This window comes from Cupressus sempervirens, chromosome 7, assembly GCF_028749045.1.
Source record: "Cupressus sempervirens isolate cs-2001-9-10 chromosome 7, ASM2874904v1, whole genome shotgun sequence".
Classification (NCBI taxonomy): Eukaryota; Viridiplantae; Streptophyta; class Pinopsida; order Cupressales; family Cupressaceae; genus Cupressus; species Cupressus sempervirens.
The window spans coordinates 13,165,894-13,186,512 of record NC_143124.1 but is presented as its reverse complement, the minus strand read 5'-3'; the positions used below and the strand labels follow the sequence as shown (position 1 = coordinate 13,186,512).

At 35.7% G+C, this 20,619-nt stretch overlaps 1 protein-coding gene across 1 annotated transcript in view; it reads right to left on the bottom strand.

Moving 5' to 3' along the window:
* Positions 1 to 7,818: 7,818 nt before the first annotated feature.
* LOC149545165 (myosin-1-like) overlaps positions 7,819 to 20,619 on the bottom strand; it is a 106,746-nt gene continuing 93,945 nt past the window's right edge. Inside the window, exons 22-25 of the mRNA XM_089790545.1 lie at positions 10,053 to 10,182; positions 9,763 to 9,909; positions 9,470 to 9,660; positions 7,819 to 9,333 (exon numbers count right to left, since the gene is read on the bottom strand). Coding sequence (XP_089646671.1) covers positions 8,599 to 9,333; positions 9,470 to 9,660; positions 9,763 to 9,909; positions 10,053 to 10,182 — 1,203 coding nt within the window. The 3' untranslated portion in view covers positions 7,819 to 8,598. The remainder of the gene's footprint in view (positions 9,334 to 9,469; positions 9,661 to 9,762; positions 9,910 to 10,052; positions 10,183 to 20,619) is intronic.

The following is a 20,619-nucleotide window of genomic DNA, read 5'->3' as shown; positions in this document are numbered from 1 at the left end:
ATGCCAGAACAATTTACTATGATTGGTTGAAAGTTTCTCAATAAAAACCCAAAAAATGGATTATTTCTCCTTTAAGGGAGGTAGCCTATCAAGAATATAAAGCTATGGCAGAAACAGATCTTCCTGCAGTAAAGCAAGGAAATCAATGGCGTTGAATAGGATTGAGTGAAGACATGTAGAAGAAGGAACCTCATTCTCCATTGAATCTTATCATGGCTACTTGGCGAGCACCCTATTACATTAAACTAGGGGAAGAACGGAAAAGTGATTGGATTCCTTTAAGTTTTTAGCCTCCACTGTTATTATCCCCATTGCTCGCTAATAAGAAAGATTTAGAGAAATTTGATATGAAAAAAAAGCTCTACAAATGGGAAGGGTATAGGAAGAGTAAAGGTTTTTATTGAAACTATGCTACAGGTAGTAAAGGACAGAGTATTCCCTTAGATTTTAGGATGGCTACGAGGGTCAAAAATTCATGTTTCCTTGAGGACAAGTCAAAGCTTCAGTTGGGGGGATTGATGAGACCAGAATATGGTCTATTTTATCATTTCATTTTTAGTTGATTTTGCAAACTTTCTAAAAACTTTGATGTTTAAAAACGTGATGTTTATGATAATTTCAAACAAATGTGTGCATAATTACTTTCCAGGACTAAAATGAATATGCTATGAAATGATATGTCATCTGATTACAAAAATAGTGAGAATGATGTTTTTCTTCCTTAGCTAGGTTGGGTAGTTCTCCTGCAGTAATGTGACATAGGGTAAACTAATTTAGATGACATATTTTGAATTAGTCTTGATGTATGTTATTGCTATGAAGGCACTAATATTTTTTAGATTCAAAGGTAAAGTCAACTCAGCTAAGTAGAGTTAGCAGCCCAAGCAAACAATGGTAAATTTTATTAATGACCGTCCACATCACCAACCATTTCGTCCATAACAGCCAGTGCCCATTTTCAGGAAAGTGGGAGTCAAAGCAGGAAATCCAAGGGTCATGAGCTCCTAAATTCATGTTTCATTTGGTGCCAAAGTTAATACATCTCTTGTAATATTCAATGTCATCCATTGTTTTGGTAGTTGATGAAGTCTAAAATCTAGGAATTTTGTTCCTAGTTTGTGTTTAAATAGCTAGAAGTCTGTGTTCCAAAAGGAGGAATCTAATTAGTAGTTTTTAGTAGAAGGAAGAAGTTTTTTGATTTTTGAGTACTAAATGTAATCTTGTTGTTTATCAGTATGCATGTTTATTGTTGTTATGAATAAAAAGATCATTTTAGGTTTCCATCTTTGAGTAGTTCTACTTTACTTCTCTATGGGGGCTCACATAGGAAGTGAACTAATTAATTAGCATAGGATTTATCTTTAGTTAGTAGAACTAGCATAGACTCTATTGTTCCTATAGCCATTGATAGCAAAATTAGTGGGTTGTTCCTGCAGCATAGGTAGTTGAAGTAGTTCTTAGTTGTATTGTCATGCTTTGTTAAAATAGATTTGATTCTCAGCTCTAGTGTAGATTTCCGATAGCATAATCATTTGAATTTCTCTAGAATAATTCTTCAGTTGAGAGAATTTTGAAGCATATACTTTGTAGACACCAATTTAAGTTTACGTCCTTGGTTGATTAATTAAATGAGTCCATCTAAGTTGGGTTAGAAAGATTTGGGATGTCCAATCCTGGATTAAGTCTTCTCTATAGTATTTTGATCCCTTTCTTTGGCCAAGCACCAAGCACAGGGGACCATCTTTTATATCATGCATTGTGTCAAACAGTTCACATGTCGTCAAAACAAAGTTGTAGAGATTCAAAGTACTCGCATCAATAGAAGATTGTATGAGTGTCAAGTTCGATGAAGGTATAAGCCACAATCCTTTGTATGAGGAAGACACTATTTGTAATTTTAATCTGATCTAGTATCTAATTAAAGATCAAACAATTTGTCGAATAGTTCACATACAATCTGAGATCACTATTAACAGTTTTATAACAAAGATGGCTAGAACAGAGTAGATTGTAAGGAAGTCCATAGGAGATGGCAAGGTTCCTATAGAAACAAAGGAAGGAAGTGCACTAAATAGATGTGAGGTTATTTTCAGCAAGAGCCACTAACAACATCCTTGTCTCTATTCATGGCTCTAGTGACGGCTCTGTTAGTGGCCCTGTACACTTAGTCTTGATTTTGCATTTCAGTAGGACCTAAAATGTTTCCCTAAAAGAAGGAAAATGGGAAAGGGAGGAAGATAAACCTTGATGGTATCAAGGACCATATTGTTTCACACGTCTCAGAGCCATATACAACAAAGAAAATGTGGGACGCCATTTTAAATCTATACCAAAATGCGACCACCAATAGGGAGATGATTCTCATAGAAAAGTTGAAGAATACTTGGATGAATCAAGGAGAAGATGTCACAAGTTACCTCGCCAGGATTAGAATTGTCAAGGGTGAGTTACTAGTTGTTGGAGATAACACTAGTGATGATAAGCTAGTGTGAATAGCCCTAATTGGGTTTACTAGGCAGTGGGGTGTCTTTGTTCAAGTTGTTAGTAGATGAGACACCTTACCGAGTTGGGATCGACTATGGAGTGATTTCACTTAGGAGTAGTTTAGACTAAGTCTTGTCAATGGGCCCAACAAGAGTCATAAAAGTGAGGTGGAACAAGAAAACATTGGCCTAGTGGGAAAAGGGAAAGAAAAGAAGGGGTCTAGCAAACACAAAGTGAGAAGAAGAAGAAGAAGGGCCTGTCTAAGATCAAGTACTTTGGTTTTCATGAGTATGGTCACTATGTCAGTGATTGCTTGCAAAGGAAGAAGGGGAAGAAGAAGGTGGCAGCTTCAGCAAGTGCAGAAGAACTCTCTAGTAGAATGGAAGATGAGTTTGCACTCATATCTTGTATGGTTAGCTCATCCTCATAGTGTGTTTGGTATATAGACTGTGGGGCACCATTTCATATGACAAGACTTAGAGAGTACTTCTCTAGTTATAAGGAGGACACGTGTATCTAGATCTCTAGGGAAAACTTGTCCAAGCTAAACCTAGCTAGGAAAGGGAATATTTAGTTTTAGAGGGACAATGGAAAGATACTTTCACTTCATGATGCATTGCATATGTCAAGCTTAGGTATGAATCTGATTTTTGTATTTTCCCTTCAAGATAAGGGCTATAATGTACTCTTTAGAGGGGTGCATGTGCTAATCAAGCATAAGGATCAAAAATCACTCAAAACTATTAGAGTTAGGAGTGGTTGCCTTTATAGGTTACAGTTTGATACTTGTAAGGCACTCATGACTAGTAGTAATCCTAGAGATCTTGGAGAGCTATGGCATAGGAGGATGGGTCATATTTATCATGGAGCACTTTAATTGCTTTGTGAGACAATGACAAGTGTTCCAGAGGTGAGCACAGAGCATGATGATTTATGCAAGGGATGTGTATTAGGGAATTTTGTGAAAGCATCTTTTCCAAGGAGTGACACTATATCTGAGGGTGTTCTTGATCTAGTACATTCAGATGTTTGTAGACCAATGTCGATGAAGTCTCTCAAAAGATATGAGTACTATGCTATTTTTATTCATGATTTCTCCAGGAAGACTTGGATATATTTCTTCAAGACCAAGGATGAGGTTTTCAATCGATTCCAAGAGTTCAAGGCTCTTGTGGAGAATTTGACAGGAAGGAAGATAAAAGGTTGCTCAGTCAGATAATGGAGGCAAGTGCAGAGAAAATGACTTTCATGGATTTTGTACCAAAGAAGGAGTCAAGAGAGAGTAGATTGCTCCTTACAATCCACAACAGAATGGAATAGCTGAGAGGAAGAACCATTCTATATCAGAGGCAAAAAGGGCTATGCTATATGACTAGGAGATGCCCCACTACTTATGGGCAGAGGCCTATAGTATAATAGTATACATTTTGAAAAGGGTCCCATACAAGGTGCTAGGGAAGATGACACCAGAGGAAGCTTTCACAAGGAAGAAGTCAACTGTTGGTCACTTCGAGATATTTGGGAGTTTGGCATATTGCCATATTTCAGGTGATACACGTACCAAGTTAGATTTAACTGCAAAGAGGGGGTACTTTGTTGGGCACAATTAAACCTCAAAGGCATATAGGATTTTTATTCCAAGGACCAAAGAATTATAGCCAGACGTGATGTCAATTTCATGGAGAGCAAGGTATTTAGAAGGTCTACATATTTGTCAGCAGATGATCAGAGTGAGTAGCCAATAGAAGCTCCAAGGCCAAGTCAAGGGAAAAAAAAAAGCTCAAGTATAGTTGCTAGTACAAACATAGGCTCAGGTGGTGAAAATTCTTAGAATATGGAGCAACTAGTGCAGTGGGAAATGCATAAAGAAGATATAGAGGTTGATATGTCATCCTCTATAGTTGGCAGCAGGAACCGAGAGGTTCAAGATACAAAAAGGGCTACTCAGGAGTTTGTGGGAGCTCCTAGGAAGAGTATGAGATAGAGGAGGCAACCAACCAAGTTTAATGTTTATGTGGCATTAGTCGATCATTTGGTAGATAGTGATCCTTCTAGCTATGAAGAGGCTACACAATATCAGGTATGGTGAGATGTTATATATGGTTAAGGATTATACCTCAATAATGCATAATGATGTTTGGGAGGTAGTGCCTAGACCAATAGATATAACAATAGTTGGATCATGTTGGATCTATAAGATAAAGAATGGTGTAGATGGTAGCATCAAGAAATACAAGGCAAGGTTTGTGGCAAAGGGTTTCTCTTAGAAGGAGGGAATAGACTATGAGTAGACGTTTTCTCTAGTGAGTAGTTATACTCCAATACGAGCTATGATCTCATTTGTAGCACAAATAGGATGGAAAATCCATACAATGGATGTCAAGAAGACACTCCTTAATGGTGAATTGAAGGAGGAGGTATACATAGAACAACCAGAAGGCTTTGTAGCACACGACAAAGTGACACATGCATGCAAATTGAAGAGAGCCTTGTACACACTCAAGAAGGCTCCCAGAGTGTGGTATGAGCACATTGATACATCCTTGCAGGGAATGGGCTTTGTGAAAAGTGAACCAGATGCTAACCTCTACTACTTGGTGTTTGGGGGTGAGATTCTCATTCTTGTTCTATATGTGGATGACATGTTTCTTATAGGTTGACTAGGGCTCATAGAGGATTGCAAGAGGGACCTTACAAAAGAGTTAAAGATGAAGAATTTGGAACTTATGCAATATTTTCTAGGCATGGAGGTGTGGCAAACAAATGGAGAGATTTTCCTTGGTCAAGAGAAATATTGCATTGAAATTTTGAAGAGATTTGGGATGGAGGATTGCAAAGCCATGTCTATACCTATGATCACAAATTGGAGGAAGATAGATACATCTAGGGAGAAGGATGTAGATTTCACCTTATATAGGCAGTTGATTGATTCACTCATGTATTTAGCCAACATGAGGCCACATATAGCATTTGTATAAAACTATTTTAGTCAGTTTATGGTTGAACCAAAGAGAGTGCATTGGACAATAGTTAAGCATGTGTTGTGTTACTTGTGTGGTATAGTTGAGCATGGGATTAAATATGTTTGAAGTGAAGGAATCAAGTTGATAGGTTATACTGATGCAGATTGGGCTGGCAGTACAATGAACAAAAGGATAACTCCAAGGTGTTGTTTCAGTTTGGGATCAAAAGTTGTATCTTGGTTCAATAGGAACCAGAAGCCTGTTTCTCTAAGTTCAACAGAAGCACAATACATAGCAGCTAGCATGGCGACATGTGAAGCTATATGGTTTCAAAAGCTGTTAGTCACCTTGTTTGGTCGAAGGGTTGAGACTACTATGATACACTACGAAAATTAGAATTGCATCAAGTTTTTTGAGAATCCAATGTTTCATGATAGGTCTAAGCATACAGACACCAGATATCACTTCATCAGAGATTGCATATAGTGGGGTATTGCTTATCTACAGCACATACCTAAAAAGGAGCGAGTAGCAAACATTATGATTAAAGCATTGGGGAAGGAAAAATTCACCTTCTTCAAAGATAGTTGGGTGTCATGAAGAACTTCCTTGCTAAGAGGGAGTGTGTGTTAGTGTAGCTTGGGCAATTGTTTGTCAATTTGAAATTATTTGGCAAATAATAATTTCACCTACAAATTTGTTACAGTAGAGACAATTATTTTTTAAAATAATTGACCTCTTTTATAAGCAACTAGAAACCAATTTTTGTATTGGTTGTTGGGTTGTTTTTAATCTCAATTATTGATTAAGAATCAATCCTGTCTGTTGGTTTTCTAGTAGGAGCACTATAAAAGGGGGTCAATGGGGCATTTGGAGAACATAAGCTTGAGAAGTGCTTGTAGTGATAGCAGATAGTCTTTTAGTATTAGCAAAGGCGCAACTATAGCATCAGGGAGAGTAGTGGGGGAATATCAAAGGGACAAATTGGGTGATTGTCAAAGTTATGCCAATAAGAGGCAAGGGAATATCAAAGGGAGAAAGTGGGTGATTGTCAAAGTTATGCCAATAAGAGGCAAGAAATTTTTTATCTCTTAATTTGCTAAAGTTTAATATAACTCCTCACTTAGTAGCTTGGGCAATTGTTTATCAATTTGTAATTATTTGGCAAATAATAATTTCACTAACAAATTTGTTACAATAGAGACAATTATTTGTTAAATAATTAACCTCTTTTAGAAGCAACTAGAAACCAATTTTGTTATTGGTTGTTGGGTTGTTTTTTATCTCAATCATTGATTAAGAATCAATCTTGGTTGTTGGTTTTCCAATAGGAGTACTATAAAAGTGGGGCGGGGGCATTTGGAGAACACAAGTTTGAGAAGTGTTTGTAGTGATAGCAAATAGTCTTGCAATGTTAGCAAGGGCACAACTATAGCATCAGGGAGAGCAGTGGGGGAATATCAAAGGGAGAAATTGGGAGATTGTCAAAGTTTTATCAGTAAGAGACAAGGAATTTTTTATCTCTTGATTTGCTAAAGTTTAATATAACTCCTCACTTGAAAAATTGACAGCAACAATTTGTTTGAAAATATTGTGCTCATTGTGTTGCTTATTTTTTTCCATATTTTATTGGTGAAATAGTAGTTGTGTTATTTTTCAATATATTAGTTGTGAATTAACTTTCAATAGTTAAATAAACTTTTAAGATGAGATTAATAATAGTAGTTTTCACACTAGCCTCGTCATTTATAACATAATGTATACCATATTGCTCTTTTTCACAATCAAGAGTGAAAATCCTTTGTGTGTCCATGGGATGACAACACTACTAAAAAAAATAGTTAAATAGTTTCTTATTTATAACATAATAACTACAAAATAATTTTATTGTGCATTGTTGGCTACTATGTGTTGGCAAGAAATAGTCGTGGTTTCACTAGCTATTCTTAAACAAAGATGGTATTATTATCAATATCATGAACTAGTATAGATAGCTTCAATAAATCTATCTAACGAACTAAAAATATATTTTATTGGAATTAAAATTTTTATTATTATTTTGTTGAAATTTATTATTATTATATGTTAAGCGAAGGTAGATTCGAACCCAAGACCTTTCACATAAGAAGCTCACAAGTTACCGTTGCGTTGTAGGCTTAAAAGTGATTATTTATATATCCAAAACTCGTAAATTTTAGCAAATATTTTATGTGGTGTTTATTAAATTATTTTTAAAAGCATATTTTGTTTATAATTAGCATTAAAACTTTGATATGTAGATGATTGTCAATTTGAACTTTATTAACACACTCACACCTACCATTAATCACCATTCATTAATAACTATTTTAGATGCTCAAAATGTTGCCCATTTTAAAATAATTTCAATAGACATTCCCCTCATTTGTAATTCAAGCAAGTTACAAGAGCTTTCTATGTTGAACGAACTTCTGCTAAATTTTTTTTCAGCAGATGCACTTTACAAGCAGGTTACTCTGAAAGCCATTAATGGTATATCGCATCATTGTGCTCATAAATTACAACTCTCGTACATATCAATGCACCGTTCTCTTGCTTAGACTAGGAGAAGAAGAAATTGTTTCATGAAACAACCGCCAGCAGTCCTTAATAGCTCAATGCCAAGCGTCATCAAAATTTAGAAATGCCTAAAAAAGGCAGCAAAACCCAAACGCTAGAGAAAGCAGCACTCTCCAGTATGTGCATTATACATAGCTCATGACCATGAACCTGATCTCGCCTTCAAACTTCAAGTTCTACAAAATCGCAGAACTTATGATCTCGCCTTCAACTTTTACAATGTCACCTTTCTACCTGTGATTTAAGGCTGAAGTTCGTCCTGATAAAATGGATTGAGAGTCAACACTAATACCTGCTGCTATATAATCCTCAATGTATTAAAACTCATCAAAGTACTCTGGACAGAAGCCTTCATATGTTCATCATCTGCTCTCACTTGGCATTCACCATGAATATGCCCAAAAGAGTTAAATTTAAGCTGCTTCTCAGGTCAGAGGCCATGCAAGCAAATGATGTATACCACGAATAGGGTATGTACAGAGAACAAATCATAACATAAAATAATTAATGCCAGATTGCTTTGCATGACACCGAGGACAGGAGATGGACATTGTTAGCTAGTCTTCTTTCCCCACCATTTTTTCTTCGTCTTTTCTGCAACTGAGTCTACACTTCCAATCTTGTGTAGAATTCCCTTTGTCTCACGTAATCGAAATTTATAATCTTTTTTCCAAACATCGAATCTCTGTTTCAACTTTCTGAGTTCTTCATCAGGGTTAAGATTCGCTTCTGCCTGACCAGACTTCACCTCCACCAAAAAGTTAGCATCATCATTAAAAACTTGAGTTCTATGCTCAAACTCCTTTACCATGTGACCAACAACCGACCTGCCTGCATCCAGTTCCCTCACCAACCCATTATCAAAACTATGAGTGGGAAACTTATAGTCGGGTGTCTTCGTTCCATTTGAAGCAGCTTCATCCCAATCAAATTCATCATCATCGGGTGGCAAAGTCGACTTAACTGCATGATTATGTGAAGCTGTGATCTGATTACTCATGACATCATCCTGTTTTGTCGGCGGAATCAAAGAATCCTCAACAAGGCTTTTCTTAGCTGCAACCAGGCTCAGTTGTAATGATCTCATCTGTTTCTGCCACATGTCCTCCATAGAAGTCATTTTGACCTCATACTCTGACCATCTCGCTTCATACTGCTGTAACCTTTGTTGCAAGAGAGCATTAGCATCTTCCTTCTCTCTCAAAGCCATCTCCACTTCATGAACTCGCCTTTGAAGCTCTGCAAGATATGATACTTGAACCTTGATTGTGCCTTCGCTTTCAGAATCCTTCTCAGACAACAGCCATTCAGACTTGTGAGAATGCTATCACGAGGCAAAATGAATAGGCCAATAGTTTGAAAATGAATAGATTATAAGTTTTTAATCAAAAGGAAAACCATTAATCACTATAGACTATTGATACCTTTGACCCCTGCATGGGTAACCTTCTGTTAGCCCTTTCCACCAATTTGAACTCCTTGTCAACTTCATAATTTCTGTCAAGTGTGACATCAGCAACAGATCTCTCAACATCAACTTTTAAAGAAAAGGCCTCTTCATGCAATTGTCGTCGCATTATTTGTATTTGTCTTCTTGCAAGCCAGCCACGCAATACTGAAAGCAATCAGGAATAGTCTAGAATGTAAGTATGGGCCCCTCTTGTAACAGTCATAATAGCTAGAAGTGTTTTGAATGCCTGTAAGCACTGTATCTTACCTGCCTGAACAAGAATCACCATTTTTCTAGTAGTTAAAAATTTCCTTCTAGCTGTCATGGACCTCAATTCCTTTTGTATTGTGATAACTGCCTTGCGCCTCTCCATCAATAATTCATACTCTTTTCTTGATTGTTCACCTCGGATAACTGCATACACAAAAATTGCAAACCAAACAAGGTTCATTGAGCATACATTACAAGCAATCTAAGAATTACACACACAATAACCGACAAACACAAGCCATAGAGTAAGCCATCATCTCAATAAAACATAATTTAGAATAGCATACATGATTGCAAGGTTATAATTCCTCTTTTGATGTCTTTAAATTGGCAACGAGCTCTATATCCCCTGAAGACTTTTTGAACTCCAAGTATGCCGTGAAGAGTTTGAGTACGTGTGTCTTCCAGCTTGCCAATCTGTAGCCAAACACAACAATTTGAATTTGAATAAATCCAGAATAAGGTGAAGATTCTACGTAAAGATTATGCACATGTAAAACATGGAGTCTCATGGATTGTAACAACACAAGCACTACTAGATACAAGTTACTACACATAAAAATCCACATTTTTGTATAGGTCCAGTATTGTATTGTTTTCTTGAGGGAAGAAAACTTCAAAATGATGGAAATATTATATTATATTTGATAGTAATTACATAAAACTTCAAAATCCTGCTCTATATTGCTTTCACAAATTATTCAAAATAGATTATTCTGGTACTAATGCATATGTAATATTTGATCTGAAAAATATTCCCCAAAAAAATCCTGAGAATTCTAGATAAGATTTAGAATAGATCCTAGCTATGAAGATTCATATGGTAAAAGCCGTGATTTTGAAAGTTCTCCTGATATTTGTGGTGCATACATTCAGCTTTTAGAGAGCTCCTAAAGCAGCCTAAAACAATTCACATTGATTCATTAAGTGAATGAAGTACCCAATTCAAAAGTAAAGACATATCACATATGATGGGTAAGATAGCCAGAAGCATACACATATGCTGAGTACATCTTATATGAGCAATATCTAAGTGTGGCAGTTCAAGTAGATTATAGCAGATCGCAACATGCAAGTCAGTTCAGTTTAGTGGCAAAGATTAGACTTGAACCACCTACCTAAAGCACCCTATGTGACTTTTGCCTAATAAAGTGAAGCTCCACATTTTCCACAAAATCCTGAAGTGTCATGCAAAATCAATATGCCAAAGAAAACGTAGCATATAATCTTTCCTTTAAAATCTATTAACAACCATAATTACTGGGAGACTTGTCCCTGGAAGGTCTCTCCTATTTAGGAAATGAATCCCATCTCAGAGATCCATATGCTAACTTCTCCAGTCATTAATAAGACTTCCAAGGAAGCTTTTTGCATCTCCCTGTTTCCTAGCAGCATCCTTTCAAAGTTGGGAGACTTTCTATACACATTTTGCAGATATATACTTTGGGCTTTCCTAAGTGTTGAGGTGCCACTGGAAAGCTAAAAGAAATATACTAGCAGGCCCACAATTTTTCATTTTCTTCGCATGCATTTACAAGTTTTTTTGCAATTAAATTTTTTGTCATCAAATCTCAATGAGGTAATAGTATGGAGAGAGACAATAATGGAAACCTATTGAAAGAAAAGATTGCTGCAAATGTACTAACACTGTTTGTAATTTCTGTATTTTTCAAATTACATTCTCAATGAATATGTATATTACATTAAGAGACATGTCTGTTTAACTCTCGTTAGTTATCAATAACATTTTCTTATTATGATTAAGAATGATAATGTCTTCGATGAGTTTTATCCAACTGAGACTACACTAACATTAACACTGCCTCTTAGTTAGGGAGGATATATATATATATATATATATCTTCAATGAGTTTTATCTGACTGAAACTACACTAACAATAACACTCCCTCTTAGTAAGGGAGGATAAACACAGGAACAGATATTACCTCAACGTAATATCAGTAAAGGTAGTTTTAAGAATATCTTTGATTAGAAGGTATCTACCATTTAGATATCATCTCGTGATATCAAGAGTAATGACCTCCTAAACATTAAGCTGCAAGATATTCACCAAGTACTCTGAGTAATGGCCTCCTAAACTTTAAGTCACATGATAGTCACCAAGTAATCTAAGTAATGGCCTCCTAAACATCATGTTGCATAACATTCATCAAGTACTCAAAAATGTTCATAAGGTATGTGCACACCAAAGTAACGAGAATCAGAATCGGATCAGAATCAGCAAGGCTGAATCGAATCACAAATCGGCCATGAATCAGAATCAAATCGGCCACAAATCAGAAAATTTAAAAAACCCTTGAAATTTAGAGATTTTAACAATTTAAAACTTATTTCATACACCCTTTATTGAATATAACTTAAACACACTATAACATCATTAAATAGAAGTTTACATAAACATGGAACATAAATGATAAATCCATGCACATACATAACTACGTTACACGTAAAATGTAAATTGTAGGCTGTAGCTGAAGTTAATAGAAATCATGGGATCATAATGAGTCAAATCATAGAATGTATATAAGATGAAGATCTATAAGACATCAAATCATAAATGTATGTAAGAATCTAAGATCAAGATCCTCTCTTCTACTCATGCTAAACAATTAGAAGGCCCTTTAGGGTTAAAACAAAGAGGAAAGGTAGAAAATATATTAAAAAAACATGTGTTTTAATTAAAAAAATGTCTTCACTTTTGGCTGCCCACGTCGATTCATCAGGCTGATTTATGCGATTTTTTGCATGAATCACATGAATCAGCAATTCATGCGATTCATGACAAAAAATCGGTGATTCGATTCACCGGCTCCAAAAAAATTGTCAGGCATGAATTGAATCGCCAAACCGGCAATTCTAGCAATTTTAGGGCAATTCTCAAAACTATGGTGCACACGTATCCTCAATGATACTTACCATAGGAACATTCATGGTCTATTTAAGGAACTTGATCTACCATGCAAGATATAATCTATTATAATATGTTTCAAACATCATAAAATGTCTATCACAATAGTAGGTTGTGCTTTGTTTAAGGAACTCAATCCACCATGCAAGTTATAATCTATTATGATATGTTTTATACATCATAAAATGTCTATCACAATAGAAGATCAAGTTATTGTAAGATCATCACTTTTTAATAACTTCTACAAATACAAGTGAATCATTTGGAAGTCGTCACTTCCTCATGATTTACAAAAGGGGTAGGCCCATCAAAATCATGCAGTCACACATGAATTTTCACTCCCTCAAAATCTGATAACAATCTTCTTTTTCCTACAAGATCATCCCAAGAAAGGAAAAGATCAAGGCAAATAGCTCTTATAGTACCTATAGAAATATGAATGAGAGAATTACTTTATTAAAAATACGATACTTGAAATTCTACTCAAAAGAGAATACTTATCTCATGTAGTCAAACGATAATGCCCTCTAGATGACTTCTTCTAAAATTATAGAAAGGAATGCAATGTGTTTAATTATCTCCCATATCCCTTGGTTTCCAAATAATATTAAATCACCGATTACTTTATCATTTCCTCCTTCACACATGAATATCAATTGCAAATAGTAACTCACATTATCTCATACTATATGATTAGTACTCGACCAATTTAATATATCTCCAATTTTATAACTTTCATCCTCTCATTGAATATGATCAATGTTCTTGAATAGTTCATCGCTTAGCTCTCATCCTTTTGTGTCTTAGCAATATTATGGCGCGTTTCCGATACTCAAGTGTCAACTCAACTGCTTATCTTAGTTAGACTTTTCAAACTTCAATTCAAATTGCAGCCATAATAATATATTATGTTTGTTTATGTTCGATCTTAAATGAACTGTTTGAATCGACATTTATTGACTATCAGCCAAACCAAACACTATCTTCCAAAATACTTCCCTGCTTCATAAACGATCATTGTTGAAGAAGATTTACACACTAATGCCAAGTTGTTTCTAGAAAATACCAAGTGGAAGATGCTAAATTCATATAATTATCTTTTAATCACACTGTGAAACACACAAACTGGTAGCACAAAATTAAGTCGGTAATTTTCTACCCAGCCTGATCTAACACCAACAACCATGTAGATAGATGGATGTCATGATCAATATAAACTCTGGAGAAGAACCCTTGATGTGTAATGCACAGATCATATGCAGAATGTAGAGAACTATTAGAGTACCAAAAAGCAAAATTGAGTTTACCTCCACCATTGCCAATCAATGAATAGCACAGACAACACAAAATACTCCAGTATTATTGCACCACTACCAAGAAAAATGCTCTATCCCAGTGAATAGATTGATGAATCACCAGATGTGAAACACCAGCACCTTTGATGCCTAGTACTGTGACAAATACAAGTCTATGAAGAACAAATGCAAGAACAACAAAGAGTTCAAAGGATGATGATGTCATTGAATGCATAGACACAATCTTGAAGCCCATGAACTTGGATTAGGTTTTGCACTGACCAAGCTGCAATGGCTAACACCACTAATAGTTTGTCCAAAGTCAAACAAAGATTTGAATGCGAGATCCAATCTATGAGCGTCAATTTTGCAAGAAATCACAAGCCTTAGATGTCACCCACCCAAATGGAAGACTACTTCTGATCGATCAATGATTCCTCTATCTTGGCTAGTATTTGTCCAATACAATATGCTCTTATATTCCATTAGTCCTTAATGCTAGTGTAGAAAGCATTTTAATGTATTAGTTCTTAATACATTAAGCGAAATTCACAAAAAGACTTCATGCATCTTGACTGACTGAATGGAATCACAACAGAAGCAATCAAGGATGTGACTGAGATTGGAGCTCTGTATGGCTGCTACTGGCAATTGAGTTGTCATGTCCGCATTGTTATATCCTGTTATTATCTGAGTACATTAATGATTATGCACAATACTTAATCTTTAATGCCTTGTATGGAAGTCCATTCCCAACAATATATAGAATCTGCACTTTCGTTATTTGCAAACTTCACAGGTTGGTAGGGAACCTGCTCTGATATCATGTTGAAAAAAAGATTGCTACAAATGTACTAACACTATTTGTAATTTATGTGTTTTCCAAATTACATTCTCAATGCGTATGTATATGACATTAGGAGGCATGTCTCTTTAACTCTCATTAGTTGTCAATAACATTTTCTTATTATATATATATATATATATATATATATATATTCAATGAGTCTAATCCAACTGAAACTACACTAAAATTAACAAAACCTCCAAGTACCTCTGCCACATAATAAAATTAATGGCATTATCCTCCCATCTCAATCTGCCATGTCTAGGCAATCTTGCTTTAAAATTAAAAATATAATTTTTATGACAATGTGCTGAAATCTACTTCAAACTCCAAAATGCTATTATTTTTAAATTAAGCAGTTAAGTATTTTACATTCTTTAATGTAGCACATCCATTCTATGATTTGTTTTCTAGATCCAAACTATGCAAGTGAGGGGAACTATGTTGATAATGTGCTTGACTACAAATAGATTACATTTGCACTCCAATTGACTACATGGTATAAGAGCCAATCCTTTGAATGCCTGAAAGTGGCAACCATAAATCTGTTGGAGGCATCACATAGAAGTTCAACCTCATATTATGAAATGCAGACAATGTAATAGTGGTTTTAATCAAATAGATGAACTCATAGGTGGTTTCATTATTGTTGTGAGGTTTTCCCACCATCGCCCCATTGCGAATGGGGATCGCCTATTTTCACTTTGCCAATAGTGTAGCAATTTGTAGTGGTCGTAGATGGTCTTAGTTGCTAGCAATTTTCAAATCTCCAAGTTTGAGAGATGAGTTTGAGCAACCTTGGCTTGTTCGGAAGTCAAGTTTGTTAGCGTGTGTGAGTGGCAGCTAGGCTAAGCTAGCCAAGGATGCAGATTTGAAAGCAAGGGAGTTGTGATGAAATGAGTTAGAATCTATTGAAAATACTTGCTCCAACTTCATTTTTATCTTGGAAAGTCAAGAAAGATTGTGGGAGGTAACATTGATGGAGGTGTGTCGAATCTTGAAATTTGGCTAAGTCTAGAATTTTTTAGGAACTCCCAAAATCTAAAATCTTTACTATAACTCATATGAACCTGAAATCTATTTCAAACATCCTTACGTTGTTTTTATAAGATATAATTTGAAGTATAAGAAAGAAACTTAAATGTTAATTTTTTATAAATTATCCTACCCTCCTAGCCAAAGAAACTGAATTGAAGAATTAGAAATTACGTGGAAACAACACTTGGTAAAGGTTTTGCAAATGGGATTGCAAGATTTGGGTTTAAACATGGAGGAAACTCCATAGTTAAGCATGCTCAAGCTGGAGTAGCACTGGGGTGGGTGACCTCCAAGGAAGTCCCAGTGCTTCACCCCTGTGAGCATCACCTAGATCGAATGAGTGCTAAGTGTTCCATTTATTCTCATGAGAGATGGATTCATGTTGAATCACTACTCATGAAATATGGGTCAATGAGTTTGACTCAAAATCATACAGTTGAATCCTGATAGCAATATCACAATTTGACTTGTGGAAATTATCTCCTACTCAATTGATGAGCTTAAGGGGCTTTCTAATGAATGGTTCATAAGGCACAACACTTGGTGAAGGTTTTGCAAATGGGGTTGCAAGCTTTGGGTTTAACCATGGGGGAAACTCCGTAGTTAAGCGCGCTAAACTGTGATGGGTAACCTCCCGGGAAGTCCTAGAGCTTCACCCCTATGAGCATCACCTAGACCCAATGAGTGCTAAGTGTTCCATTTATTCTCATGGGAGATGGATTCATGTTGAATCACTACTCATGAAACATGTGTCAATGAGTTTGACTCAAAATCACACAGTTAAATCCTAATAGTAATGTCACAATTTGACTTGATGTGGAAATTATCTCCTACTCAATCTTTGATCAAGGTCGACCTATTCATGATCATAAAAGGCTTAATTTAAAATGATTTCATAGGCTTAAATAGAGACAAGTTGGCCCAAGAAGAGACGTGCTCTTTCATTTTGGGAGGTCACTATATAAGAAAGGGAGAGGGAAATTCATTTCTCTAGCAAAGATTGAGCAAATCCATCTCCTCTCTAAGAGGAAAATTAATTAAGGACAAGGCAGCAACATCTCATTAAGGAGCAGCAATTCTATAACCATGGGGAGACAATTTTAGGGAAGTTTAGAAAGCAAATTTCACTGATTTTGTAAGAAATCAGAATTTAAGTGTGTTGAAAAGAAACAAATCTAAGTAGAAAATTCATGACAAAAGTGCAATTGGTTTCCATATTTTGATATGAATCCCTGATCAAGTTGGTTTAGGAGGAGAAAATGTTGATACAAATCACAAACTAATACCATGCATTCATATGATCAGAACCAATTCCATAGATTCTAACATGTGCAGGCTCAGTACTTCGGAGCAAATTCTTATTTTAAATCTGCACTCATTTTACATCTGCAATTAGGCTCTGATACCATGTTAATTTTAGAGGATTGCTTGCAGATGTAGTAGCACTGTCTCTTCGGTATGTGTTTTTCAAATGCAGCAACCTCTAATATTTATATTGAGCATAAGCCATGAAGGGACATGTCTATTTGTTAATCAAATAATTAATATAATAATAAATTTAATCATATATCTCAAATATAATGAACACATATATAAATTATATCTCATATATAATTAAATATAGGTTTATCCGACTAAAGCTATCAAACATCAACAATATTTACTACTAATTCTAAGTTTTCTATGGGGACTCAAACATTATAGGATTCTAGCAGCATTTCTTGCCGTGGTTTTTTCTTATTGGGTTTCCATCTCATATTCGTGTGTTTTGTCTCTTGGATCATGATGCTTCTTTATATTCTTCATTTAATGTTTTAGTAACTACATGAAGTTGTGGATTGGATGGATGAAAAGTTTGAGATATATTTACCATAGTTGGAAAAATCACAATTTAATCGGCAATTAGATACAAATTGCCGAGTTTCTTTGTTGGGTGAGTTTTTCTCAGAAAAAATCATGGATTCCATAAATTGGCTGGCCCCAAAATCTCGCCAAGTAATCGTAAAGTAAAAAACTCACAATTTTTCACTAAAAACTCAGCCGCGCGTGAGTTCCAGCGATATAGGCAAAAACATTCTTTTTTTCAACTCCAGTTTTGTTTTGTGCATTTGGAGGCTTGAGAAGGGGAGAGAAGAAGGTTTCCAAGGCATTCTTAGGTGATTGCAAGCTATTGAAAGTGGATTTGAGTGGATTTGTAGAGGAGATACATCCACTTCCAAGACGCAAAGCCAGTCAGTAGGGATGCCAAGCGAGGAGGCACAGCCACGGACTTCATACTCATGTGGCTCACGACCAATACCAATGCAGCGCACCTCTTCAAGGACTAGACCCCTTCTCTTTTTGGCTAGTAGAGCTGAAAAGAGGAAGATGTGATTGTATTGATGTATTTACTATTTAGTATTAACTTCTAGACTTCTAGTTTGACAGGAACTATTTACTATTTTGCTTCTTGCCATCAACATTCCTCATGAGAATGCGGTTTTGTACTCACTATGCATTTATATATATCTAAACTCTAGCTTGTTTCTTTTGTGTTATCTTTAATTAACTCATTAGATGCATCTTCTCATTGAAATTTGCAAAAAAAAAAGTAATTTGAATTTAATTTTAGCAAGTTTTTCAGGTTCCCATGTTTTCCGGAGTTTTTTTTTTAAATGGCTGATTTTTTCCCAAATAAACTTTTAGGGGGCTTGACGAGTTGTTGCGTGTCTGAGTTTTCCAGCTATGATATTTACTACTAATTCAAGTTTGCAATCTTAAAGGATTGCAGATACAACACGGTGATTTGTGCGGTCAAGTTTTCTACAGGGATTCAGACATTATTTTATATCAGATTTAAATAGTATTATCAAGGTTGAACTAGTGTATGAGAATCTCATTGTACTTATGTCTGATCACAAAGTTGTAAAATTCAATTTGTAAGTCTCTAGTGAGTTGGTGCTCATTTCAAGCTCTTGAAGTTGTTTGGGTTGGTGCTCATATGAGGTAGTTGAGTTGATGCTCAGATTGTAAAGTTGATGCTTATGGTGTGAAGAGTTGAAACTTGATACTCTTAAGAAGAGAGAGGTTTGTTGACTCCTTAGGGTTAGAGCCCATAACATTGTAATTGGTTCTCAGAAGTGAGGCTGGATTGGGACAGTAGACCCTAGCAGCATTTCTCACCGTGGTTTTTCCCTGTTGGGTTTCCATGTCATATTCTTGTGTTTTGTCTCTTCGGCCATGGTGCTTCTTTATATTCTTCACTTGATGTTTAAGGTTTACAATGCAATCTGAAGTGACAACATGAAGTTGTGGATTGGATGGATGAAAAGTTTGAGTTATATTTACTACTAATTCAAGTTTCCTACAGGGATTCAAACATAATAACATTGTTACTAATTCAAGTTTGCAATCTTGAAGGATTGCAGATATAACACAGTGATTTGTGTGGTCAAGTTTCCACAGGGATTCAGACATTATTTTATATCAGATTTAAATAGTATTATCAAGATTGAACTGGTGTATGAGATTCTAATTGTACTTATGTCTGACGATGATCACAAAGTTGTAAAATTCAATTTGTATGTCTGTGGTGAGTTGGTGCACATTTAAGACTCTTGAAGTTGTTTGGGTTAATGCTCATATAAGGTAGTTGAGTTGATGCTCAGGTTGTGAAGTTGATGCTCAGATTGTGAAGTTGATGCTTATAGTGTTCTTCATTTGATGTTTTAGGTTTACAATGCAATCTGAGGTGACTACATGAAGTTGTGGATTGGATGGATGAAAAGTCTGAGTTATATTTACTACTAGTTCTAGTTTTCTACAGGAATTCAAACATTATAAGATTGCTACTAATTCAAGTTTGCAATCTTAAAGGATTGCAGATATAACACAGTGATTTGTGTGGTGAAGTTTCTACAGGGATTCAGACATTATTTTATGTCAGATTTAAATAGTATTATCAAGTTTGAACTGGTGTATGAGATTCTCATAGTACATATGTCTGATCACAAAGTTGTGAAATTCAATTTGTATGTCTGTGGTGGGTTGGTGCTCATTTAAGGCTCTTGAAGTTGTTTGGGTTAGTGCGCATATAAGGTAGTTGAGTTGATGCTCAGATTGTAAAGTTGATGCTTATAGTATGTAGAGTTCATACTCTTAAGAAGGGAGAGGTTTGTTGACTCCTTAGGGTCAAAGCCCTTAAAGTTGTAATTGGTTCTCGGAAGTGTGAGGCTGGATTGGGACAGTAGATCATAGCAGCATTTCTGACCGTGGTTTTTCCCTGTTGGGTTTCCACGTCATATTCTTGTGTTTTGTCTCTTGGGCCACGGTGCTTCTTTTATATTCTTCATTTGATGTTTTAGTTTTACAATGCTATCTGAAGTAACTACATGAAGTTGTGGGTTGGATGAAAAGTTTGAGTTATATTTACTACTAATTTACCCCACCCCCCCCCCCCCCCCCCCCCCCCGCCCAACTAAAGGAGTACTAGAAACTAAAGAGTCTCCAAGGAGAAACCTTTAAATATGTAATCAAAGAGAAGAAGAAGGGACCAGACATTTCTAATCCCCCTTTTCCTTTGAGGCATAAGTGAGACTCAATTAGAGTCCAAGGCATTTTGATTCCAGCTTTGTAAAGGAGAGAAGTCCCTCAGTAGTAAACTTGTGTTCTACACATACATTTTAAAGGAGTAATAGAAGCCAAAGAGCCTCTAGGGAGAAATCTTTAAATAGGTGATCAAAGAGAGGAAAAAGGGACCAGAATT